Source organism: Falco biarmicus, chromosome W (assembly GCF_023638135.1).
Source record: "Falco biarmicus isolate bFalBia1 chromosome W, bFalBia1.pri, whole genome shotgun sequence".
Taxonomy (NCBI): Eukaryota; Metazoa; Chordata; class Aves; order Falconiformes; family Falconidae; genus Falco; species Falco biarmicus.
Genome location: NC_079310.1, coordinates 18,818,730 through 18,846,630, shown reverse-complemented (window position 1 = coordinate 18,846,630; position 27,901 = coordinate 18,818,730). Strand labels below are relative to the sequence as shown.

Here is a 27,901-nt window from a genome sequence, read left to right as displayed (position 1 = left end):
TAAAAGCCCTGTGTAAAACCACATTTGTGGTGCCCCAATCTGGCTGAGACACCTCATGTGTGTGAGTAAATATTTACCCTTGTAATTCTTTATTTTGCATCCTGGCCCCTCTCCTCAGTCAGCACAGGCCAGTTGTGAATTTTCATGACAAGGGCATTGGGGCTCCCATCCCTCCCCACAGGCACAGGAAGGCACTGGAGCCCCCACACCAGATCCTCACTCTGGCCTACATCACAGGTGAACAGGTCTGCCTCTGAGCTGCTGGCACTGCAAGCCTTCATGGCTGCCTTTCCCACTAAATGAAGGAGCATCTAATTACCCTGTTCAATTTAGCAGTAAACTGATCTATTTCTGAGGAGAAAACGCCCACTTTTTTTTTTTCTCCAGACTGGGCTGGTTTTGCATCCCTCTGCAAGGGATGGGTTTATTGCCCGGATCTGCTAAGCAGATCCACACGTGGCCAGCCGTGAGGGTTTTCCTCCTGCAGTCCTGCGGGGTTTTACTGCTCTCCATGGAAGCGCCCCTCCCCCGGTACCGTGCGCCCCCCGCTGTCCCCTCACCCCTGCGACATCTCTCCCCACCTGTGCATGCTCCGCTGTAGCGCTGTTCCGCCCTTTGTTTTACTTTAGAGAAAGGAAAATAAGGCACGGTCTGGGGAAAAGGACACCCCCTATCTTGTCCCCATACCACAGCTAACCTAACCAAACCATACCTCCTCCCCGCTACGTTCTGTCAGTCCACTCACGCTATAGCGGAGGGCGGTGCCAGGAAACTCGCTCACCCCCCTAGCGGACAGCTACCACATCGCCAGCACCGCCCCGCTCTCGGTGTAGCTTGAGCGGCTGCGTAGTCCCACCTCCTGTCCTGCTCCGAGTGGCTGGCGGCGCTTAGGCGTGTTTCTCATTGGGCCTGGTGGTGGCCGGGCTGTGTTTGGTAGGTTCCGCTGTGCCCAGATGTTGGGCTAGTGGTGGAGGCTAGTTGCTGTGGGGATAGGTTTGTCGTGAAAGAGCTGGACGGAGTGCGGGAGGCGGTGGGTATTTCCTTGTGAGGGTGACTTCGGCGGGAGAGAGCCGGTGGTGTTCTGGGGAGGTAGCCCGCACCCTTGGGTCCTTCCTCACAGATATGTTTTCCGTGGGCGATGGCGCTGTTGCTGCCTCTCCGGTTCTGGGCAGGCGGTGGAGGCCGTCCTGTCGCGGCCGTTGTGTGTGGAGCGGCTCTGAGGAAGCTGGGAAGGGTTTTTTGGGGACCCTGAGGTGGTATGGGGAGGGTTGCCCAGGTTAGGGAGTGAGCTTGGGGGGCGAGTGGTTATTGGACTTGGAGTGGAAAAGAGGGGGACGATTTGAAGAGAGGCATCGGGGGTAATCCTGGGGGGGGAGAGGGGCGTGTAGGTGGCTTTGGGGTGGGAGGCAAATACGGTGTCGTCTTGAAGGAGGAGATTTGGAGGGGAGGGGGTGGGGCTTTGGGCAGGCTGAGGGTGGTTGTGGTGGAAGGGAAAGTTCAGGTTTTTGGTGTCTGATACTAAATCAAACTACTCTGGCAAGGGCGTCTTTCCGGTCAGGTTCTGAACTTGTTCCCTTGCCAGTAGGGTGGAGATAACACGGGGTCGCGTGTGTCTGTGAGCATGGGCCTCCGCAGAGAACCTGAGGGGGGATGGGGGGAGTGGGGGTGGGTGGGCGCTAATGGTTCTTTGTTTAGGCTGTGCTTAAAAGCAGAAGTTGATACAAGTGTAGGGTTTGTTATGTCGTGAGGGGAAAGTGTTTTCGTGCCAATGGTATGGATACTGCACTGCTAGGATCTGGCTTTCTGCTCAACATCTTTCCTTAAGGGGCACTGTGCAGTCTAGAGAAGTCCCATGGAAGTCAGCTGGACATTGGTGCACCACCACCAGTGGTTTGAGTATAACTGTAGAAAAAATGTAATTGTATGTACTTATTTGAGAAGTAGAAAGTAAAAACATTCAGAATTCTTTTCTTTTGCAGAGTTACCAAGTGCAGCCTGTGCTTTGTCAGGACCTCGTTTAGAGTCTCCATGTTGTCCCATCTGCCTGATCTGAGAAAAAGTTGGGGATACTCTGTTTGGGCTGTGTGTTTCTAATAAGCTTTTGTTTGTGACTCTGAAAAAAGCAGGTCTGTATCCTTCAAGAAAGAGGTACAGACTAAATGGATTTAAAGACAGCAGTGTTCAATGCAGCTTGTGATGGCAAGCTGCGGCTCCTTTCCAAGTTACTTGCAAGCAAAACTAGAGAAGAGGTGGCCTTACTAATCTCAGAAAAAACCAATGGTGCCACACCACTTTTGATGGCAGCCCGTTATGGGCACGTTGACATGGTGGAATACTTGTTGGACTGTTGCTCTGCTTCTATAGAAATTGGTGGTTCAGTTAATTTTGATGGTGAGACCATTGAGGGAGCTCCACCATTATGGGCAGCATCAGCTGCTGGCCACTTGAAGGTGGTTCAGTGTCTGTTAGATCATGGTGCATCTGTCAATAACACAACTCTAACAAGTTCAACTCCGCTTAGAGCTGCCTGTTTTGATGGTCACCTGGAAATAGTAAAATATCTTGTGGAGCACAAAGCAGACTTGGAAGTATCAAACCGTCATGGGCATACGTGCTTGATGATCTCATGTTACAAAGGCCACAAAGAAATTGCTCAGTATTTACTTGAAAAAGGAGCTGATGTTAACAGAAAAAGTGTTAAAGGTAAGTTCATTGTTTCAGTGTTCCTTGTGGTAAATAGGGGTGAAATTACTCATGTGTTCTTTAGGAGACTGACACCCAAAAATATTCTTCTAGTCTCATAATGTGAATGTTTTTTCCAGTAAGAGATTAAGTGTGTCTAGCTATCTTTTTACAAGTTTTTTCATCATACTTATTTAATAATGGCTATAAAACGTAGTTCTAAATTGATACATTTTCACAGAATGGTCAGGGTTGGAAGGGACCTCTGGGGGTCGTCTAGTCCAACTTGCTGCTAAAGCAGGTTAACCTAGAACAGGTTGCACAGGACTGCATCCAGGTGGGTTTTGAATGTCTCCAGAGAATAAGACTCCACAACCTCTCTGGGCAGCCTGTTCCAGTGCTCTGTCACCCTCAAAGTAAAGAAGTTCTTCCTCATATTCAGATGGAACTTTTGGTGTTGTAGCTTGTGCCTTTTGCTCCTTGTCCTGTTGCTGGGCGCTACTGAAAAGAGCCTGGCCCCATCCTCTTGACGTTCACCCTTAAGATATTTGTAGACGTTGATAAGATCCCCTCTCGGTCTTCCCTTCCCCAGGCTAAACAGGCCCATCTCAGCCTTTCCTCATAAGGGAGAGGTGCCAGTCCCCTAATAATCTTTGCAGCCCTCCACTGGACCCTTTCCAGTAGTTCCCTGTCTCTCTTGAAGTGGGGAGCTCAGAACTGGACACAGCACTTCAGGTGTGGTCCCACAAGAGCAGAGTAGAGGGGGAGGATAACCTCCCTCGACCTGCTGGCCATGTTCCTCCTAAAGCACCCCAGGATCCCACTGGCTGCCTTGGCCTCAAGGGCACACTGCTGGCTTGTGGTCAACTTGCTGCCCACCAGAATTCCCAGGTCCTTCTCCGCAGAGCTGCCCCCCAGCAGGTCAACCCCTAGCCTGTACTGGTGCATGGGGTTGTTCCTCGGTGCAGGACCTTATGCTTGCCTTTGTTGAACTTCATTAGGTTCCTCTCCACCCAATTCTCCAGCTTGTCCAGGTATCACTGAATGGTGGCACAGCCTTCTGGTGAATCAGCCACTCCTCCCAGTTTTGTATCATCTGCACTAAGACTAGAATAGGGAAAGATGCATAAAGGAAAATATTTTCTATGTTGGAAATGAATAATCACTTAGTTTTCTACTCTTCCTCTCCCTTGAATTCTTGAATGCTTTTGGATCTTTCTTTTCAATGTTAGTAAACAAAAATGTGTTTTAGAATTAAGGAAATGAAGCTTCATGTGACTGTGATCACAACAGAAAGTCTTCCAGTGGTTTGTAGATCATGAAGAACATCTGTTTGTCTCTGTTTTACAATTATCTTGACATTGTTCAAAGTGAAGACTTATGTCCTTTTTTTGCTGTTATCATGTTCATGTGGACTTCTTATTCAAATTGCTGGGATTTGTTGCATCTTAAACTTGTATGTGAATATGATGTTGGCCTAAAAAGCATATTGATTATTGCAGGTTATGGTTAACTTTTTAGCTCATTGAGTCAGGGTTGTGTCTCAGCAGCTTTTTTTTAATATGCTTAATACATTTGCTAATAAATCTTTCTGTAGCATAAGACTTCACTTGCCCTTTTCCGGCTCATTACGGTTTTAACGGTCTAATATACTTCAAGTATATGTTGACAGAAAAACCTGTAGTGCCTAGCTTATTGCACAGTATTGTTAAATGCCAAATAAGAAAGTAATCTCTTTGACAAAGCTGTTCAGTTAAATATGCCTTTTTTTCTGCAAGTCAGGGAGATACGTGGATTTAATATAAAGAAAGCTAAACTAAAAATTTGTCACAGAGGTGAGCAGAGCAAAATAAATCTATCTTTGTAAAGATTTAGGGTTGCCTATGAATCATGGACTTGGGATGTTTAAAAATGTCATGTTTCAAGACTGAGTTCTTGGAATAACAAGCTAAATATATATTTTTTTTTTTTAGTTTAAAACATACTTTTATATGGTAGGTATGAACAGAGCAGAGCTGCTAAATACCTGATTTAACAGGAAAAAAATAAATCTGTGGATCTCTTATTCCTTCCTTTTGTGTCAGCGGAGTAGATTTTAATTTACTCATCCTTACTATTCACTTTACTAGTGCATTAATTTTTTTTATTTGCTTAAATGACTGAATGGCAGCTGTGCACTCCTGAGGATTTTCTCACTGCTCTCAGGGTTGGGGGTTTTTTTATGATCTTAATTCTTTCCTCTCTGCTTCCTTCAGTTTGTGACTTACAACTTAGGCACATGAGCAAAACTTCCTAAGGTATTAACAGATTTTTTTAATAATAATAGAAGTGTTGGATTGGATATGTTTTAGCTCATAAAAATTAACTTTATCTTTTGAACTACAGTATGTACAAATGCATGTGTTTACATATATCAGTCAAGTATGGACTGCCTTTTTATGTTTGGAAACAAATACTTCTCTGATATGACATGAGCATATTTTTTTGGCATCATGAAGCAGTCTGGTCTCTGAATTTATTAAATAAGCAATGGCAAGTTAAAGGAAGAGAGAAAGTGCTGTAAACTGTGAAAGTCAGCGGTGGAAAAGCGAAAGAACTGAGCAAAACTGGTAGCCTTAAATATTACAACAATATGGATGTTGCAATGGCTGAGGCTCAACAACTAACCTGAACTTTGTTTTGCAAGAATGCTCACTAGCTATTAATTTCAAAAATGAATGTTTCCAATAGGATTCATTCAACATTGTCATATTCTACCTCAGTTTCTGTCTATTGCTTTCAGTTTCTGCTCTTCCCTGTTGTCTAACAGCTCCCTTGACAGAGTAGGGGTGCTTGTGGTAGGGAGATAATTTGGAGAGCTCTAGTCAAGTAAAGTTTTTGCTATCCTTGTATCTAAACTAGACCCCTTTCTGGGACGTTCATGGAGAAGCCCACTGCTCTGTGAAAGATGCGAAAGCTTTAGCTACTGTCAATTTCGCTGCATCATAAATTACAAAGCTGCTTAAAGAACAAAATTAACGTAATTTTACTATGTTTAGAAAAATGCTGATATGGGAGATTACTAGAGATTTTCTTCCAGGTATTCTTGAAACCAGGGAAAGAGTGAGAAGGTAAAATTACTCTAACTATCCCTTAGGCTTTTTCAGTAGATTTTGTTATTGTAAGGTAGGAATTTATTCACATTTAAAAAATGAGAATTCTAGAGCTGGGGAAAATGTGAAAATATGTTTTCAAGTGTTGATAGTTCCAGGGACAAACAGGGTAAAAAAACCTCTTCTCTTTCTTTTAGAATTGTGGAAAATATCAGATACCTGTAGAATTAAAGACTTTTTTGGGGGGAGGGAAGCAGAAAGTAGTTAAAGCAGTGTTCCAGTGTGAGTTTACTTGGTGTTGTCTTCCTGATTCAGAGGTTTTTCCAGTACACTACTGGTTTGAGAAGCTGCAGGTTAAAACTAACAGGGCTTGATATGTTTCACTGGTATGAAACAGAGGTCTCAAACAGCAAATTAATTTGGGGTTTTTGTTGTGGTTTTTTTTTTAATTAAAAAAAAATTGATCTTAAATAAGGAATAGTATGGATAATGCTGTAGTAGCAGAAACATGATTTTTTTTCATGAGGAGGAAGAACCCTAGAACTAAACTCCAAATGAGGTACAGACCACCTACCCATGTGCTTGGATCAGGAGGAACATTCTGCATTTTGGCTGCATGCAGTTTTCTGTTCTGCTGCATTGTGATGGCTGCCAATGATCTGTAGTTAAAGGATAGTGCTCCCTTTACAGTGTTAATAGACTTCTGGAGCTTTGGGTCAGTGTTTTGTTGAAGTGTTTCCTTGCAGTCCTCTTTTGGCTAGTTGGTGTTTGTGTGGGGTGAGGGAGATGCTTGCTCTTGTAGTTCAAGTGATAGCAGTCTTTGTTGGGCCTCAAAATTGCGGATTTGGGATTTGTTGGTGATCTACCTGGGACTGTGTGTGTTGGAATTGGATTTTCTATTTAAAATTAATTTCCACAACAGATATTTTGCATGCAAACCATTTTAAAGGGTTGTTACACCTCTAGTCTAACTCAAGACAGAATACTTGGATATTTATTTTTTTTTACAGATTTGGCAGACTCAGAAGTAGGAGGATTATATGGATGCACACTCTACTATATGACTAGTGCAGTTAAGTATACATGAAAAATAATTAATCTTCCCTTGAAGTAAACATCAAGGAATCTTGACAGATTTGTTCTCTTCTGAGTTGTTTTGTCTGCTTGCCAAGATTAATTTTGGAAAAAAAACAAGAAAACAAAAATTCCAAATATTTTTTCCACCTTATGAATTTTCCTTGTTCTAAAAAGCGTTTTGTATCTGTTTTGTTTGGGTTTTTTTTTCCCTTTTTTGGATGATACTACATAATGCTCTGCACTGCAATTTGTAGATATTTTGTGTGATGCTGTATGAAACAACTTCAGTACATGCATCCATAAATAAAATAACAAAAGATACATTTTAAAGGAATAAATTATTGAATTTCATATGCAAAAAATAGTTCTTGTTGAAATTAAAAACATTTTCCCTTATAGACAGATATTTTTTCTTATGATTGTGCTTCTGCAGACTTGGAATACTCCTCCAGTCTGTCTGCTTTTCCAGGAATCTGGGAAGGGAGGAATGTAAGAAATGGTAAAAGTTCTTGTAGTTTTTTGTGGAAGTAGTGGCTTATTCTCTCTTAGAAGTGTTGTGGATTTGTTTATCCAGGCTATTGAGAATCAAGTATTTTCTATATGTTGGTCTTTGGTCTGTGTAAAATGAAGTTAATATTTTAATACAGTTTAGGTATAGCTCCCTTGTCATCTGATAAGAGGTCACAGAGCAGGGTCTACAGGGAGTTCATTTCTAGCCATCCAGGTGGCTTGAAGTGTAAGTTGGAATATTCTCTTGGAAATGTTTAAACAGCTTTTTCAGTTGGGGTGTTTTAAACCTCTTGGGAAATGGGCACTGAAAGACCCATTCTGCAGTGCTCCACTACCTTTTGTGGAGCTCAGGTTGAAGATCTTTCTAGCTGAGGGGTTTATGATGATACATAAACTTATTTTTTTCAGTGTCTATACTGTAAAAAACCCATTATTTTCTTTCTTAAACTGTCAGCAAAGATGACAAGATCTAACAAGACATGAAAGCTGAACTAAGTTTTAGATGATACAGTGGTATCAAATTTAGGTTTTTTCCTTACTATTTTTTAAAGCCAAGTTAATTGAACATATGTACTCAGTTTGTGTCTGTGGGGAAGTTATGCTGGTTAAAACCACTCAGATTCTAAACCAGTTTTCTACCATTGCAAAATAGGCCTTCTCTAGATAGCTGTTTTACTTGACTTTGTCCAGAACGTGAGTGAAGCACACTAACAGGACTGTATACAAAAATCTAACTTTGATGTTTCTTTGTAGGCCCAACTTTGTAGAAATTGGGGAGTTGTAGGTTAAATTGGATTAATACAGCCTAGTGTAAACCAAAGATTTGAATGAGCTTCTTAAGTCACTGTAATTGTATTAGAATCACAGAATTATTTAGGTTGGAAAAGGCCTTTAAGATCAGAGTCCAACTGTAAACACTGCCAAGTCCACCACCACATCCTAAAGTGTCACATCTACATGTCTTCTAAACATTGTTGAAATAAATGTTAAGTATTGTTGGGGAAAAACCAACAAAGGTGGAAACACTTTAGGATAAAGTTGTTTTATTCTGTGAATCAGTTGAAGCTTAAACAGAATGAGTCACTTCTTCAATTGAAATTAATGTTTATACTGGGATTTGTATAGAGTTAGCTAAAACACAGTGAAATCAGACCTTGTGACTAAATGAGCCTTTTAAGACTGAGATGGAAATGCAGACTTTTTTGTACACTGTAACAAATGCATTCCAGAATTCTTTGCAAGCATCTGTATTTCTGAATTAATAGTGAATACTTTAAACACAAGTGATATGTTCTGTTCTTTTCTTTAGGTTTTTTTTGTTGTTTTTGACAAGTTCAGGGAAATGATGGAAGAAGTTGAAAATGCAGTCTGTCCTTTTAAAGAGGAACAGGCTGGGCTGGGGGATGGACCCAGGCTGAGGTACCCCATGCAACCACTCGTTTGATTTGTGCTGTTGTGAGTGTATATAAGGAATCTGCTTGTGACGAGTCTTTGCAGACTCCTTGTAGAACTGCTTATGGTGGTAGGACTCTGCCCAATGCATTGTTCTTTTTTTTTTTTTCTATTTAAGCGCAAATGTGTTTAATTTGCCTCAAGGGGTACCATAAAATTTCCCCAACAGTGTTCATTGTAGTAAGGGCAAACAGTTTCCTTTTAGAAGGACACTGAAACTTTGAAACAGCCTTTGAAACAGCCTCTTCCCCCCCCCGCTCCATTAGGAGGGCGGCTGTGCACTTTTACAAGCCTTATTAGAAATTTTTTCTTTGGAATAAGAGACATTTCTTAGTGTTAGTGAAATTAGTAAAGGATTGACAGAAGACCCTGTTTCAACTCCTTGTTCTTCAGATTCTTGTCGTGTTATGACTTTACTGTTTTCATTCTCATAAAGCAGCTCCTAGACAGAATTTCAAATTTATAAATTTATTATAAATATCTTGAAGTGCAACTCTTGGCAATGTGAGAAAGAGGCATCCCAGTTGTTCCTTGCAGGTCACAAGGAATAAAGGAATAAATTATTGAATTTCAGATGCAAAAAATGGTTCCTGTTGAAATTATTCACAATATTTTATATGTTATTGCCACTTTGTACTATTAATCTTGATAATATGAGTTATCATTAAGTACTCTTGTGACCAATGGAACAATTGTTCCATTACAGAACATGGAACAACTTGTTGAGGTTAACAGTTCTTTACAATTTTTATTTAATTTATTTTTAAAAGGAAGGCATACCTTTAATTTTCCTTTGTCATTGTTGTGGTTTAACCCTGGCCAGCAACAAAGCACCATGCAGCCACTCGCTCACTTCCACCAACAGGATGAGGGAGACAATCAGAAGAGTAAAAGTGAGAAAACTCGTGGGTTGAAATAAAGACAGTTTAATAGGTAAAGCAAAATAAGGAATTCATTCACTACTTCCCATCAGCAGGCAGGTGTTCAGCCATCTCCAGGAAAGCAGGGCTCCATCATGCCTAACGGTTACTTGGGAAGACAAAACACCATCACTCCCAAACAAACTCCCCTTTCTCCTTCTCCCCCCAGCTTTATATGCTGAGCATGACATCATATGGTATGGAATATCCCTTTGGTCAGTTGGGCTCAGCGGTTCCAGCTGTGTCCCCTCCCAACTTCTTGTGCACCTCGGCCTACTTGCTGGTGGGGTGGGGTGTGAAGCAGAAAAGGCCTTGACTCTCTGTAAGCACTGCTCAGCATACTAAAAGATCCCTGTGTTATCAGCAGTTTTCAGCACAAATCCAAAACATAGCTCCATGCTAGCTACTATGAAGAAAATTAACTCCATTCTAGCCAGAACTAGCACAGTCATGTATACAAAGTATAGATATGTAAAACAGTTTTCTTTTGCACTGTGTATCTATGCGTTTTTTGATTTTTGAAAGTGTCTTCTAGCAGCTTTAATAAATTATTTCCCTCAAGTGCTCTGCATAAAATGAAAAATTAAAAAATTCATTGTTTTATGAACAACTTCACTTTACAAAGTTGATTGATTTCATCTGTGAGACTGCAAAAATATATACATGTGGTTTATTTTGAACATATGAAGAAAAAAATTAATTGAAGGATTGACCATTGTGTCAAATTCAGCAGCTGAGTGTATTTTCAGGAAGAGATCTTTGGTATGATATCATACTGCTATCATATTTTTTAAATCAAATTTTAAACTTACAAAGAAATTTGGTGAATCATTTTGAAAATTCTGGGTAGTGAATGTAGTTAATATTTGTGGCAAATTAAGGGAAATCACTTTGTGTCACTACTTCAATTTCTTTCTTCCCGATGTCACAAGCTACCAGCTTATTTTGAGAATAATTTCTTTCTGATATAGACACAACTTCATTAGATGCACTTCCCTAAATGAGCTACTTTTTAAATTATTATTTAAAGACTGGATAGTTCGGGAATTAGTTCTGTGATACGTTGATATGTGAAGCATTTGTGTAATGTTCATACTACCTTTGTAAAAGTAGGAATATAATGAAAGAATGAAACATGAAACTATGACATCAGTTTGTATGATGGTTTTTTTCCCCCTAATGTGTCTTTGTGATATTTGGATTATTCCTTTTTGCTCTTGTTTTTAGAGAACACTATTAGGTGGTATGAACAGTAGAGTTTTTTTATAGATAGAAAACAGTATTAGCAATACAGTATACTGCAATATAACAGCACTTTCTCTAGCAGAGAAGTGCTATGACTAGCATCATATTTCCGGTACAATTTTATTCTTGTGAAAGAATTAGAAGTTTCTCATGTTGTAATACTAGCTAGCTTCTACATGTGATCAAATTCCAGCAGATCACATAAAAATTAGAACTGGATTAAGAAAACTTAATGAAGTCTGCTTTGAAATAATCATCCTTAAATTGAAGAATGCTTAAAAAATTTGACCAACATCTCTGTATGTGTTTCTATTAGCTGCTTATCAAAGACAATGACTTTCAAAGGACACTTGCTTCTTTTCAGCCTATTTCCTCTTTAATACAGCAGTAGATCTGTTGTTTTAAATTTTTTACTAATAAAATAATTTGTTACAAAAATTGGATTGACTTAACCACAGAATTGCATAGATAGTTGTCGTCATTTAACCCTGGCTGGCAACCAAGCACCACACAGCCACTTGCTCACTCCCCCTCACCCAGAGGGATGGGGAAGAGAATTGGAAAGGAATCTTAAAACTTAAGGGTTGAGATAAGAACAATTTAATAGGTAAAGCAAAAGCCATGCATGCAAGCATAGCAAAGGAAATAATTCATTCACCACTTCCCATGGTCAGGCAGGTGTTTGGCCATCCCCAGGAAAGCAGAGCTCCATCATGTGTAATGGTTACTTGGGAAGACAGATGGCATAATGCTAAATGTGTGTGTATCCCCCTTTCCTTCATCTTCTCCCAGCTTATATACTCAGCATGATGTCCTATGGTATGGAATACCTCTTTGGCTAGTTCATGTCAGCTGTCCTGGCTGTGTCCCCTCCCAATTTCCCATGCCCTTCCAGCCCTCTGACTGGCAGGGCCCAATGAACTGAAAAGTCCTTGACTTAGTATAAACATCACCCAGCAACAACTAAAAGCATCAGTGTGCTATCAACATTGTTCTCACATCATAGCCAAAACACAGCACTGTACTATCTACTAAGAAGAAAATTAACTCTATCCTAGCTGAAACCAGCGCAGTAGTGTTCAGGCGCTTTATTTCCGTCACTGTAGACAATATAGTATTTTTGAAGTGGATAATAGTTGATTTGCCATCCTTATATTTGAACAGTTGCATTTATGGGTAACGTGTGGAACATAGTTTTAATATCTAACTCAAGGTCTATCTGCTGTGTCCTCTTAAATTCTTCCTCAAATTTAATACTTGATAATTGTTGGGTAGATGGCTGGAATTCTTATTATTTAAGGTTGGGGTTTGTGTGTTTTGTTGGGTGGTGGGTTTTTTTGTTTGTTTTAAGTTGGGAGCTCTACATCTGTCTGCTCATGTCCACTTTTAGTTTATGGAAACTTGTGTTCCTATAATATTTTTTTCCTGCTGCTGTTACATTCAAAGTGAAGTGAGGTGCAGCCACTAAACTTTAGTGGTAATTGCTATCCTTTAGTAGTTTGTGCATTGCTTGAAATAACTGTGGTCTCCAAGGCCTATATAATAGAAGTAGCTAAAAAATTACCCTATTTCTAATATGCTGTTAGTAACTGCTGTTTTAGTAAATTATAATACTAATAAAAAGCAAATTTCTTAACGAAGGTGTCCTGGTTTCAGTTGGGACAGAGTTAATTTTTTTCTTAGTAGCTGGTGCGGTGTTGTGTTTTGGATTTAGTATGAGAATTATGTTGATAACATGCTGATGTTTTAGTTGCTAAGTAGTGCTTACTCTAAATCAAGGACTTCTCAAGTTTCCCATGCTCTGCCAGTGAACAGATAGCAGATGCACAAGAAGCTGGGAGGGAGCAGAGCCAGGACAGCTGACCTGAACTAGCCAAAGGGAAATTCCATACCATAGAACATCATGCTCAGTATATAAACTGGGGGGAGTTGCCTGTGAGCTGCTGATTGCTGCTGGGAGATTGGCTGGGCATCGGTCAACAGGCGGTGAGCAATTGTTTTGTGCATCACTTGTTTCTCTTGGGTTTTATTCCCCTCTCTCTTTTTTCCCTTTACATTACTGTTATTATTATTACTACTTTAATTATTAAACTGTTCTTATCTCAACCCATGGGGTTTACTTTTTTCTGATTCTCCTCCACATCCTGCTGGGGGTAGGGGGGAGTGAGCAAGCGGCTGTGTGGTACTTAGTTGCCAGCTGGGGTTAAACCATGACAGAAGGAGATCCAGGTGGAGAGAGTACTGAAAATCCTTGGTGTTTTAGGAATATTTCCACATGTTCTGCATAGCTGTGTTGTAAACTAATGACTTATTAACTGTTGGTTTGTACCTGAATTTATGTAGGCAATGGCTATACCTAATTTGTGTGAATTTTTGCACTATCAGTGTCATAGCATACATCTCTGGCAACTGATGAAAGAGTGTAAAGGGCAGCATTATATGGTGATGGATTTACAGTGTGTAATATGAATAGCTTGCTGTTGATCCTATTATCAAAGCTAGCAAGATGTATATCAATAGCTGTCAAGCAATTATAAAAACTTTGGTTACTAGTGCATTTTGATTTTTCTTTAATATGCTTTTTTTATGACTAACTATCTGAAAAATATTGACTTGAAGGTAGAAAGTAAAGGATTGTAAACATGTGATAACATATAAAGATTAAATATTTGTGACCTAAGGATTACGTCAGTATTTCAACAAGCACGCTATGGTCTGTAATAAAACATTTTTGAGAGGGTTTTTTATTTTTTAAATCGACTAACACCTCAAATATAACTTAAACTACATGCACTAACATTTTGCATTTTAAATGTTAGTTAAATTTGCCCAGCTAACACAAGGTTCTGACATACATTGATGCAAACACTTGTAGTTATGAATCTTTTTAATCCCAAGCCATGTCTAGATTGGCATTAAGAATTGGCACCCTCCAAAAGACCTTTCTAGTGTTTTAGAGCTCTGCTGTGAGTGAGGTAGTATGAATATACCCTAAACTGGCTACGTTAACTGTTGGCTCAGCCTATACTCAGGTGGATCTGTTTTTGGCTTCATCACTGAGTGTTCCAGAAGTGTAAATGTCCAGAGGAGTCAGTCAGTATTGACTTCTGGTTTGACAGCTATAATTAAGTTTTAACTGGACTTTCTTCAACACAGCAAGATTACTTTTATAATGTGCCTGTGCATTGGCAAGCTGGTTTTGAGTATTTGTCTGCTTTTGATCTCTCTCCATCTTAATATTTTAAAGGTCTCATGCTTGTCAATCTGGAGGTACGAACAGTTTTCCATAATAAAGAAGGAATTATAGTTAATAAACTACAGTTGGCAAACCAAACTTTTAATCCACCTAAACTTGGAAAAAATCTGTTCCTATGATTGGAAATTTTGTTGGTCTCTGTATGAACTGTAGTGTGACCAGACCAGTTTATAGGTGAAGCTTCAGTCACTGACTTAATGCTCCATTAGTGACAAAAGATTGCCTAGGGTATTTGAGACTGAAGATCACTTCCTATTAAGACCTGGGTTTAGTTTCATGAGTCTTAATCTAACAGATAATTTTGGGTGCCACTTTGTGTGTGGTGTCTTCCTCTGCTTTTTCTAAGTGATAGTAAAATAGTTGGCCACTATTCAGAAATGTATTGGAAAAAGAACATTTAGCAAGTTAAGCTCGCTGTATGTTGATAAACAGTCTAATGTTTTGTGGGTTGGATTTGGTGTTTTTGTTGTTTTGGGGGGTTTTAATATTTAGAACTTGCACTTAAATTGTTTGAGGAGACAAAATGTGATCACAGCTCCTGTTCTACTATAATTATAAAAACCTGTTAACCTTTAGTCCTAATCTGAAAATAGCTTTTTGCGTGCCTTTGGTATGAAGTTGATTAATGTGGTAGCTAAATCCTTATCCAGTGTGCTTGGATTGAGACTCTGCTTGTCTTGAATAACTACTGTTCTTCCTTATTACTCTTTCTGGTTACTGGAATTCACAGTGTTAAGCAAGTCTTGAAATGTGCTGTCAGTTCTTCCTCTAATGGCCCACAAGCAAGTTTGAGGAAGCAGCAACAGATTAATTTTACATGTAAAGTTTCAGGAAGTGAAAGATTAGAAGAGAAAGTGAGGAGAGGATGGTTGGAATGCTAGCAGGGGAACAGAGGCAAAATGTTCTGTGCCCGTTAACACTTTCATCTAAATAGACATCTAAATTGAGTTTCTACATCCTTCTGCTGTATACTAAAACTCCCAAAACTCTTGGATATGCTTGTTCTTATACTAGTGGTTTATCTACAGAAGATAAAAGCAAGCTACTACTTGATAATCTAACTCAAAATATAGGATAGAGGTTTGTATTGTGGATCTAAAGCGTCTGGTTCTGCTTGTGACAAGCAGGTATTGAATTTAGAGGATGGTCATCATGGTTTCACCTGATATTTCTGAATTTTGATTTTTTTTCATCCAACTTTGACTTCATACCCCCTTACCAAGTTTCTCATTAAAAAGGAAATAAGAATGCTGTGAAGTAAAAAGCTAGAAGATACCAAGATTATTTACATAAACTTAACTCAAATTCTTATAAGTGGAATGAGAACAAGGAACAAAATTTCTGTTTCTGAAGTGTATTTAACAAATATGAATCTTTTTGCCCTCTTTTTTGCCTTTTTTCTTGTAGATAGATATATACATGTACCAATGTCAAATATTTTTGCATTTGAATTTAACCTATTTAAGACAGCATGAACAATACATTCTGGGCAGAATTAATTTGTTAATGGAAAGCCTTTATGTCCATCTTATTTTCAGTTTATTTCAATGCAATGTTCAGCTTTTAAGACAAATCTCAGGCATGCTTTAGGGACTGATTTGAGTTTTACTGGCTAAACACTCTTCATATAAACAGTGAACTGCACGTTCTAGAGGTTGGAGCCTGGGGGAGGGGGGAAGTACTTTAAGAAAATGTATAAAGGTAAATCTAAGCTGTTGAGATCAGGAGGCTGTATACCTACAAAAATGCACTTTTCCCAAACATCAACTGAAGATTTCAAGGCTACTGCTTTGTTTCCCTATTTCAGTTCTGTCAAAGTCCACTGGAAATCAGTGTCTTGTTGGCATAGAAAAAACTCTGCCAAAAATACAAATGAGGAAGTTTTAGGAAACTTTCTCTCTGAACTTTTTAAAAGCCAAATCAGTGACTAAGAATGTACAGAATCCTTGGAAAAGGAGTTCTCGCTTGAGAATGTGGAAACTTGCCGATGGTGTAACAGATACTGATGATCTGAAGGTCCGGTAAACCAGAATTTGCAAGGCTAGTGGTATAAGACATTTTAATTGGGGAGTGGGGGTGGGTGGGATTCTTACATGGGTATGCTGTTAATTATTTTCATGTTAATAAAGTGGGAAGCTGAAAAGTTGGTATGCCTTTCCAATTTTCCTCCCCATTCCTCTGCGTAAGTGAACAGCTGCATGGTACTTAATTACCAGCTAGGGTTAAACCATGATAGGCTGAACTGTAGTATATGAAAAAGAAGCTAGATTTAAATTTTGTGGGTTTAAAAGCAATCAACCATGCAAGAGGCTTTATTATGTTAGGGAGGGAGTTATTGGTCATCCATCTTCCTGTTTCCCCCAGTGAAATACTCCATATATGATCTTAAGCAAAACTTTCTTCTACTTGAAGCATAGTAGTTAAATATTTAACTGTAGTGGTTTTAATTTGCTGCAAATGTTTTTCAGTCAGGTGGCACTAGTGCTTGCTGGAAATTTCACCACATAGTGTGAGTGCCACCTGAATGCCTTTAGCATGACATTGCACATTCTCATAATGAGAAATAATCTTAAGTGATAAGATTTATAGGATAAATGACTGTATGTTGTGTGTTGAAGGCATTGTTTGAGATTTTGGGGTTGGTTTTGTTGGGGTTTTTTGGCTTTTGGGAATCCTGAGCAGAGGGGTTAATGTGGGACTTCAGGATAAAGACCTAATAAAGTACTAAGAATAGTTTGCGTGTATACATAGGCTTGACAAAATAAGCAGGTCCCTCAGAATATTCTGGCATTCTCTGAAGCCCCAGGGCGTGTTGTGATGAGTTGTATTTGCCTTTGTGTACAATTATTACCTTGGAACACTTTATTCAAAGGCTTTGGATGAAATAGAAAGGAAGAGGTACAGTGTAGAGGTGAGCAAGGCCAATGCTGAGTTAGCACAGCTTTAATTTTTATACAGATCTTATCTTTTTTTTAATTGTGGATGGAGATGGGGAGGAAGGAAGGAAATTTGACAAGGGAAGAAGGGAAAATATAACCACTTAAGATGGCAAGCTTAGGTTTCTGTTTTATACTTGAAAGCAGATACAAAATTGCTCATGTAATAGAGAATTCTGGTTTCAGTTTTGAATAATGAGACATAAGTGTCCTTAAAAATCTGATTAATTCTTTTGGGTAATAACGTCAAGTATTTTGATTTTTATAACTGCCTGGGGTAGCCTTGATGTTTTAATCAGGTCTTGAATGTTTTAACTTGTCATTTAAGCCTTTCATAGTCTGTAGATGTCAAAGCAGATTTTATTTCTTTTTTTTTAATTATTAGTGTGGTGATATTTGGACTATAAATTGATTATGATTTATGTAATTGTTTTTTTCTTTTGCTAGGAAACACTGCGTTACATGACTGTGCAGAATCTGGAAGTTTAGAGATCATGAAGATGCTTCTCAAGTATTGTGCTAAGATGGAAAAGGATGGCTATGGAATGACTCCTCTTCTGTCAGCCAGTGTGACGGGCCACACAAATATTGTGGACTTCCTGACCCAACATGAACAGACCAGTAAGATAGAATGTATAAATGCTCTGGAACTTCTAGGAGCAACATTTGTGGACAAAAAGAGAGATCTGCTTGGCGCTTTGAAATACTGGAAGCGAGCTATGGAAATGAGATACAGTGATAGGACTAGTATCCTGAACAAACCTGTGCCACAAACACTAATTATGGCCTATGATTATGCTAAAGAGGTAAACAGCTCAGAAGAGCTAGAAAATCTTATTGCAGACCCTGATGAGATGAGAATGCAAGCACTATTAATTAGGGAACGTATTCTTGGTCCTTCTCACCCAGATACATCCTACTATATTAGATATAGAGGTGCTGTCTATGCAGACTCTGGAAACTTTAAGCAATGCATCAACTTATGGAAATATGCTTTGGACATGCAGCAGAGCAATCTAGATCCACTGAGCCCTATGACAGCGAGCAGTTTACTATCGTTTGTTGAACTCTTCTCCTTCATGCTGCAGGACAGGGCAAAAGGCCTGCTAGGAAGTACTGTTACATTTGATGATCTCATGGGTATACTGTGCAAAAGTGTTCTGGAAATAGAGCGGGCTGTGAAGCAAATCCAGTGCCCTCCTGATCCAATACAACTGAACAAAGCCCTTTCTATCATTTTGCATTTAATTTGCTTGTTGGAAAAAGTACCTTGCAGCTCAGAACAGGAGCATTTTAAGAAACAGACTATTTACAAGTTTCTTAAGCTTCAGCCTAGAGGGAAGAATAACTTCAGTCCACTTCACCTTGCTGTTGACAAGAATACTACATGTGTGGGCCGCTACCCAGTTTGTAAATTCCCCTCTCTACAAGTTACTGCTGTCCTGGTGGAATGTGGTGCTAATATAAATGTCAGAGACTCAGATAACAACAGTCCTTTACATATTGCTGCGCTGAACAATCATCCAGGCATCATGAATTTTCTTATCAAGTCAGGTTCGCACTTTGATGCCACAAACTCACATAAACAAACTGCTAGTGATTTGCTGGATGAGAAGAAAATGGCAAAAAACTTAATCCAGCCTATAAATCATACTACGTTGCAGTGTCTTGCTGCTCGTGTTATAGTGAATCATAACATATGCTATGCAGGACACATTCCTGAAAAACTAGAGAAATTTGTTTTGCTCCATGGATAGTGTGCAGTCCCAGAGTGCTGTTGTTGAAGCATGACTTGGTGGCAATGTTGTGATAGACCAGTATTCCCTTACTTTGCCTCATCTTGCTCTCACTAGCTAAAGCATTGTTAGCATCGCATCTGTAGAGTTGGTTAACCAATATTTGAATATGCCATATATTATATTTTGTGGATTATTTAGAAATAATGTGCCATATTTAGACTCTTAAATTGTTGGCCAGAGGCTTGTCTATTCTGATCTTATGTGCCTGTTGGATGTTTAGAACCGAGTTGAATATTTCCCACTGATGTCTTTTTGCTACAACTGTTGTGTGGATTTTATACAGTTGAAGGGCCATCTTTTTTGGTTTTGCTTGAGTATTTCTACTCTTACTCTATTCTTTTTCTATGGACTTGTTAAACCGTGCAAGTTGTATAGACTTGTTAACATTGGCAACTACCATAAGTGCTTTTTATCTTCTCTATGCACTGATTTAAATGTGACTTGTGTGTGTGTGAACATATTTTTGTGCAGCAGTTGGCCAATTTCAGTTTAAATGCCCATTTTGATTTGCAGTTCTGTTTGGAGCTCTTTTTGAGAATGCTGCCTTCGTAACATGACAAATTTTGGGGCTACATATCACCTTTCTGAACTGGGGTTTAACTGTTTTATTCTAGCTGTAACTGATGTTGCTTTCCTCTTGAACCTCTGGAAATCTGTGCTAAATTTGGGAGAAGGAAAAATCTCTCTTGTTCTCGTGGTAATCCACTTGAATTTTTAATCTGATAATTGTTCTCTCACATCATGCAGTTAGGGGAAGAGTCCTCTTCATGTACAACTGACAGCTTTCCTTTTGCAGTAATGTCTTGCTTGTGTTGATTATGTGACTAGATGTAAAGTTTGTTCAATGTTGAACCTCAAACTTAATGATACAGTCTAATGAGGAAATAGATTAAATGTATGTCATAGTTTAAATTTACAAATCAACTTCTTAAGCTACAAAAGAAACTAAAGCACATTGGTGATGTGATGCTTATCAGTCCAGTAATATAGGCATCATTATGACATAGTAAATGAATGTATGCCAGAGTAACAGAAATTCTATAGCAGTGTCCTCTTCTTGATTTTAAATCTCTTTATAAATGCATGGTTTTTCCATCTCTTTTATCTGTCAGCTGTACTGAAAGAAAAAGCAGTTCTGTTGTGTATATATAGCTCCTAATCAAACTTACCTATTTTTATACTTGCATAATAGCTTAACTTTTACAATGGAAAGGGCTCTTTTGACTTGTTAAGAATTCTATAAAATAATTTCATAAATGAGAGTGAAATTCAGGTATTTAATATAAACAAGCACTTTACTGTTCATTAACAGTAGAATTTATTATGGTACATTAGCCCTGCAAATGTCTAAGTGAAAATACTTGTGTTGAGTAGAATACAGTTTACCTGCAAATTTAGTATTCTAGCATATTGGATATTGTTGACTTGATGATTCATTTAATTTCATTTTATTTCAGTGATGGGCAGTAAATGGGTTTCTTGTTCCAGAAACTCAACAAGTTGATTTAGGCTTTTGTTGTTGGTAGAGATATTTAAAAGCCAAATTAAGTAGATAAAGGGGGGAAAAATTTAGGAGGGTTTTTTTATATTTGATGTTGAAGCATTTTTCTTTTTTTGGTTAAGTTGATGATGAATGTCTTGACTATAAATAAGTATATATATTAAAAAAAGTTCATCCTTGCTGCTTGGCTGTTTCAGGGTTTCTCTTGGTGTACAGTAACAAGCTTAGCCATTCTTGGGGAAAATATTGGGATACTTTTAAACAAAGATATGTTGAAAGTAGTGCTGTTAGTATAGTGCCACTTTCAAACTCATTTTGAAACAACTTTCACCTGTTTGTCCCATGGCATACCCGTATCGTATGAAATTCTGAGTATAAGAAAATCCTATTTGTTTCTCTTGCAAATGTGCAGCAGTAAACTTCTATTAAATTGGCTGACTTTTTTCTGATTTGTAATTATTAAACTACATGCCACCCAAGTTGTTATTTGTGAGAACAAGTAGTTTGATTTTGTATTTCTTATTTTTTATATGCTTCTCTACTAAGCTGGTGTAATCAACAAATCATACCATGCTAGAAATGTTCCTCATTATATTTCAAGTAATAAAAATAGTCTTCTTTCTATAGGTCACAGAGAAAGGGATTTTTTGATCACTGTTTTATACTCTGGAATCTGTACAGCTCTTTAGTGCTTGCAATTTGAATTTGTCTTTATAACTGTGTAATAGTCTGTTTAAAATTATTTAGAGATTATTAGTACAGAAATAGAACTAAAAAAATATGGGGTTATGTCCTGCTATTATTAGCAAAGTTCAGAAAACACCCCAGAAACGAAAGCATATTGCTATCTAATACATATCTAGTAAATTAGTGAAAATTGCCAGGCCTTACAGGGCTTATTGTTAGCTACTTGGGTTTGGGGGTTTTCTGTTTGTTTTTAACTTACAAAGTAATGATTTACTGTTGTAATTCTGTCTAAATATCTACCGATACACATCAATCCTAAATATTATCACCTATGTTCAGCATTTAATTTTGCAAAATAATGAGGCTATCTGCTGAATTCTTAACTGATTATGTCAGATATTCAAGTTTAGGTGACTAGATGGATAAATAATGCATTTAATTCCACTTTCTATTTAACCCTGAACGTGTACATTACCTCATTTAATTTTTGCTTCATTTTAAAATAAACCTGTACAGAGCCTATGTTGGGTTATGTGTTAAGGATTAGTTAAAGATTTACTGATTGGGGAAGAGGGTAAGGACAGTAGGCCCTGTCTGAGATGTCTGTGCCACTATGGTCATTGCTAATGGGTACTAGCCCCTCAGTCACTAATTCAAACCATGAATGTCTCCACCTAAGTATAGATATCAACTTTCTGGAATAGAAGTTTTGTATGGGTTTGGTTTTGGTTTTTTTTTTTGTTCTGTTTTGTTTTTCTTATTATTTCTTATTCTTATTTCCCATTCAGAGATGGGAATAAGACTATTTTAGTGAAACATGTTGATGCTAAATGCAATAGTGTTGCTAGCTAAACACAAACTGCAGTAAGGACAAGAAACTAAAGAGCATTCATAAAACACAAAACTGTTATCCTTTTTTTGTCATATTAACTCATTATTTTTCCTTTCTTTTTTTTAATTAAAAGTACTTTTTCAGAGCTCCCAGCCCATAAAGATATTGAGAACATTGAGGAAAAAATTGTATGCCCTGTGGGGGTGAAATAGATATAAAAATTGATTAAATAATTTGCAGGTATGTATTTTTAAAGACAAGGATACTGATACCCCCTTGCTTGTTGAGACCTCTGAAGTTGGATTTATTTTTTAATAAATACTCAAAGCATTCTTCCTTCTAATTTTCTTGGGCTTCCACTGAAGTACTTCAGCCAGGAAGATGAAAAGTATTGTAGTTTAAAAAAGTTGTCCTTGCCAAATCCTAAAACTAGATTTCCATTTTTATATCACTTATGTCAGTAACAAGATTCCAGCTGTCTGTGGTGTCTCTGAGGTTCTGATTGTTAAGCACATGGTATAAAGGCACTTTTTAAAATGCAAGGCAACAGTGTGGTTATTTTTTCCATGTATACTCTGCAGCAGTCCTTGGATAGGAGGTATTTTTATATATTACCTAAATACCAAAAGTTCTCTTAACAGTTGTTTTGAAAATGGTTGAAATTAAGACAGCATTTTAAAAAGTGGAGTTTATAGAAGAAATGGAATGCTGTAGCAAAATTCTTACAAAAGGATAAAAACCTTAATAGGAAAGACATGTGCCTCTTCTCAGTTTCACATCAACTGTAAGTTAATAGTGGCAGGATATGGCTACTCTGGAAATAGCTTTCTTGTGCTTTGAATTATAGAGTGGGATACCTGCTATGCTCTAAAATATTGAAAAATGTGAGTACAAAGACTTAACACTAATTTGTGTTCTGTGACTACAATGAAGTGGTATTTAATGCTTCAAAGTAACTTTGAGGAATGTGATGGAGACATACTAGATTAAATATAGTTTGTTTTATATTGTTCAAATCTCTTTGCTTTGGGTGTGCAAGTAATTGTTGAACCCTCAGTGAGCAGAATGAGAAGTTAATTGTTTGTTTGGTTTTAACTCTGTGTTCCATTCTACCACAAAGACTTCCTGTGCAGGGAAATTCCATGTAATTGAAATATTTCAATTATAAATTCAAATATATCAATTCCGTGTATTGAAATACTGCATTTTCTACTTAATTTAGCTTCAATATTTTTTTTTAAAAAGGAGTAACAAATATATCTCTCTGCTCTTACTCTTTATGCTCCAAATGCAGATTACATTAAAAATGTTTTGGATAACACCTGTCTGAGTCTATATATCTGTTTTCTTTAGGGTTACTGTAATACTGATTGCTAAACCTCTTTTTCAGTTGAGTATGAATAGTTAAATGTGAATGCTGTAGCTTTAGACTTTGATTATCTTGTTAATTATTATACCCTAAACAGACTATCATGTTTCATTCTCTTACTATGAAATGATGGTCCAGCTAAACCTTTCAAATCTGGTGATGGGCAGTAGTAAGGAAAAGGTTTAAACTAGAGGATTACAGGAGACACTTTCACAGTTTTTCTAGAAAATGCAGTTGGTCATGCTATTAACTCTGTTAAAACCTAGTAGTGTTTGTTTATAGCATAAACAAAAGTAACTAGTAAGATCTTGTAATAAATAAGCAACAGATGCTTTTCCAAGAAAGTTGCACAAATTATTTTTTATAGCTTTTGAAGTCTCTTACCATTGCTTCCATAATTTAAAAAGAGAAAAAGAAATACTCTAAGGATTAAAGAATTATGGCAAGATCCTTATTAAAGACTTCTTCAAAAGTCTTATGTTCTATAGAACATTACCATCAGAATTTTGAGATCTTTATAGTTAGAGCAGTAGTCATAATATACTTAAAAGGCAGTGTAGACTTCAGAGTTTATCTAGATTTATTCTTCACTGGTAACAAACAGCATCAAGAAGATGAGGCACTGGATGAGGAAAATTGGTCCAGAGCTTTCACAGTAAGATAATTGTTGCATAGATGACTTACTGAATCAAGTATAGATTCTCTTAATTAGGAAAAAAAAAAGAACTTCAAAGAATCACGTAATTATTCATCTCTCTGCAGTTGCAGGTGATGATAGATGTTTAGATATGCAGCAGAAACTTCTGGACTATGCCTATGCAAAATCTGTCATCTCTCCATGCCTGGGATTAATTTTCCAACTCCCTGATTTTTCTTTGTGCGGAAGTGTTTCTCCAGCTGTGATGACTTAGAATCATAGAATGATAAAGATCTTTTCCAACCTAAACAATTTTAAGATTAAGTCCAACTGTTAACCTAACACTGTGAAGTCCACCACTGTGGATAACTGGCTAGCTGAAAAAGTTCACATAGACATAGTCCAGCTGGCTGGACAAAAATGCACATCGCTCTCAGCTTATCTGAAGTAAAGCAAAAGTTACACAATAACAGGAAGATTGCAGTGGGAAAAGAATGTTGCAGGTGGGAACAGATAACTACAGAAGAGAAACTAGGGGCGGACTTGGTATTTAGGTAACTAACCAATAATGAGCTTAACTTTTGTAATATGTATGAGCTAATTATAACAAGGCATAAAAGGTGACTGTAAGAGACAATAAACGAAGTCTGCTGATCACTCATACTGAGTGGCTGTGTCTTCCCTCCGTCGCGACACACCACTAAATCATGTTCTTAAGTGCCACATCCACACATCCTTTAAATACCTCCAGGGACAGTGACTCAACCACTTCCCTGGGCAGCCTCTTCCAGTGCTTGACCCACCCTTTCAGTGATGACGTTTTTCCTAATATCCAGTCTAAACCTCCCCTAGCACAACTTGAGGCTGTTTCCTCTTGTCCTGTTGTCTGTTTCTTGGGAGAAGAGACTGACACCCACCTGTCTACAACCTTCTTTCAGGTAGCTATAGAGGGCAATAAGGTCTCCCCTGAGCCTCCTTTTCTCCAGACTAAACAACCCCAGTTCCCTCAGCTGCTCCTCATAAGACTTGTGCTCCAGACCCTTCACCAGCTTCATTGCCGCCCTTTGGACACACTCTAGCACCTCAATATCCCTGTTGTAGTGAGGGGCCCAAAGCCACAGTATTCAAGGTGTGGCCTCACCAGTGCCAAGTACAGGGGGATGATCACTCCCCTTGTCCTGCTGGCCACACTGTTTCAGATACAAGCCAGGATTCTATTGGCCTTGGCCACCTGGGCACTCTGCTGGCTCATGTTCAGCCTGCTGTCAACCAACACCCCCAGGTCCTGTTCTGCCAGGCAGTCTTCCAGCCACTCTTCCCCAAGACTGTAGCATTGAGTAGAGTTGTTGTGACTCAAGTGCAGGACCTGGCACTTCTCCTTGTTGAATCTCATAGAGTTGGTCTCTGCCCATTGATCCAGCCTGTACAGATCCCTCTGTAGAGCCTTCTAAAAACATTTTTTTCCCTCCCTGTTGGGGAAGAGATTGCCTTCACTTGCCTTTATCCTCACTGAACTTAGCTGTCCACTCTGCCTTTTCCATCTGCCCTTGTGTTGCAATCATAGTTGGAATCAGCTGCCAAACAAGTCAGCCCCTTTCTGCCAGTGATGTGTAGTTCTTCGTGAAAGTCTGGTACAGAGGATGAGGAATGGTAGCTATTCAAACATCAAAACCTATGAGTTCAAATTTCCCTCCACCTCTGATGACCTTTTTTTAGCCATTCCATTGTTGTTTCTCATTGTGTTCTCTGTGCCTTTACTGTTCCCAATTGCTCCCAGGTGTTTCCCATTTCCCAATCTTCCTCTGCCACATCTGGACTGACTCCAGGCCCATGTTGAAATGGGAAGCACTTGCCATGCCTTAAGCAGTTTGTGCTATTTCTAAATGGTATTAGGAAGAGAGAATTGGAAGAAATGTAGGGTTCAGCTTGCTTGTCTATTATTCATTTGCCTGGTTCTTCAAAGTAAAGATGCTTATGTTGTTGCTTAGTCTCCTCATTAATGTGAAATGTAGTCTTTCCTATTCACTCTATGCAACATATTATGTCTTAGGTGAGGTTGTGGATGAGTACTATGCAGTTGTTGTTGATGTAAGCTGTTATAAGTCTAAGCAAATCTCATCATAGAATCAGTAACACTAATATTTTTTTTCCCATGCAGAAGTTACTTAAAAGCTTTGCACTTGTTTAAGCACCTTTTTCATATGCTTTGGTTCTTTGAAACATGCTGTCTTTATGATTTGTGGCTTCTGAAAAATTTTCCTTTAATGTGTCACTTCTCCAGTGTCTTCCTAAGTTACACTAGTTTATCCACCAGGTTGCTGTTTCATGCTGCTGCTAAAAGGCCCCTTCCTTCCCCTGTACACAGCGGCCATCGCCTTCATGCCCGCCTTGATCCTTCTGTCAACAATATCAATAAGGGCAGGGGGCAGTGAATGTGGAGAGCAAGCTATATAGAAGGCAACAGGTGTGGGTATTTCTTGAGCTAGCTCTACGGTGTCAGTGAGCAAAAACCGATCTTGGGAGAGAGACACAGTTATGCTTGTTGGAAGGAAGCCATGGGAGCAAGAAGAGAAACTTTTAAGATACGGAGTAGTCTGCAGAGCTTGTGGCCTTGTAGATAAAGGGAGTTGCTAAGTTGCTGTGTCTGCAATAGAAAAAAGAGCTAAGAGTGGAAAATTACTGAGCATAGTTACAAGCTGACACATCAGCCCCTTGTAAAGGTATAAAAAGCTTGCTTGATTTTAATAAAGTGTCTTTGAGTGTCTTCGATCTGCTCTCAGAGTCTGTGCATCATATGCCACAAATAGGTGCTCCTGTTCTCCAGAGGCAAGAAGCAGTGTGTTGATCTAGGCAGCTGCCTACTTTGAGTTGAGTTATGATCAGGAGCTAGGATGAGCATCAGTCTAGGTGCCTGAATGTATTGTTCTAATCATAAATGGTACAGAGACAAGCTGGTGGGGTGCCACTCTTTCTTGATAATTCCTTGAAAACCGTGCTCCATTTAGTCTTCAACAGTGTAATGTTTTTCTACGCTGGCAGAAAATATCCAGGAAAAAAAGTTCTCGGTGATGAAAGAAGGGCATGCTGCTGCTGCAAAACCAGACTAATTTACAAGGTAATGGTAAATTTTATTTGGGGGTGATGGTGGTGGTGAGAAGATGTTAGAACAGTCAGTAGGAAAACAAAGTATCCTTACTATATTGGTGGCAAAAAGCAATGCAAGGCAACTACTATAAATAAAGTATCAGTGGCTGTACTCACATTTCATAAACTCCCAGGTTAGAAAAGAAATCTGAAATAACACTTCAGTAATGTTAGCAAACTTCAACCTCAGGAAAAGAAACAAGTAGAGATGGTAGGTTTTTTTCTTTCTAGTAGTTAAGAATTTACGCATAGTCATTGAAGTATTCCCTGACATGGTGCTGAAAATTTCTGTGATCTCCTTCTGTGCTTGATGTGAAGTCACTGAAGTGTCTTCTATAAAAGGCTTCTCAGTACAAACTTTGTATCTTCTAGGCAGAGTTAATCAGCACTGTCCAGTCTTCAGCAATCTACTTGGATAAAAGAGAACTCTTGAAGTGAGGAAATACTCCAACATGGACAGAAACAAACAAAAAAATGTTCTAGGGATTGTGCAACAATATCAGAAAACTAAAGAGCAACTTGATGCTGAATAAATTCTTGTTCAAGAAAGTAACTTCACAAACTGGGAAGGAATGCACATCCTTTTCTCAACTCAAGAATTCTTTCTTGACAACTGAAATAACCCATTTCCTTTATCTGTAAAAAATAAAGACCTCAAGAAGAAAATGTTAAGTGATATTGTCTATATCTTTTATTATTATTATATGTTTTTTGAAAGATGGCTGATGCTTCTCCTTCCAATAAAGGATTTCTTAGCTTACA

At 38.4% G+C, this 27,901-nt stretch overlaps 1 protein-coding gene across 2 annotated transcripts; it reads left to right on the top strand.

The window, feature by feature from the left end:
- The first annotated feature begins 552 nt into the window (after window positions 1-552).
- On the top strand, window positions 553-27,901 carry LOC130141972 (protein fem-1 homolog C-like). 2 transcript variants are annotated; one of them, XM_056323339.1, is made up of 3 exons: window positions 553-933; window positions 1,980-2,703; window positions 17,618-27,901. In XM_056323339.1, the coding sequence occupies exons 2-3, from the start codon at window positions 2,160-2,162 to the stop codon at window positions 18,925-18,927; spliced, it is 1,854 nt and encodes a 617-aa protein (XP_056179314.1). In that variant the 5' UTR covers window positions 553-933; window positions 1,980-2,159; the 3' UTR covers window positions 18,928-27,901. The 2 variants fall into 2 exon arrangements, with proteins under 2 accessions (XP_056179314.1, XP_056179312.1); XM_056323337.1 differs by having other exon boundaries at window positions 553-1,030.

Coding starts and splice junctions, on each gene's coding strand:
- LOC130141972 (XM_056323339.1), top strand. CDS start 2,160: ATGGATTTAAAGACAGCAGTGTTCAATGCAGCTTGTGATGGCAAGCTG. Junction 2,704..17,617: donor TAACAGAAAAAGTGTTAAAG/GTAAGTTCATTG, acceptor TTCTTTTGCTAG/GAAACACTGCGTTACATGAC.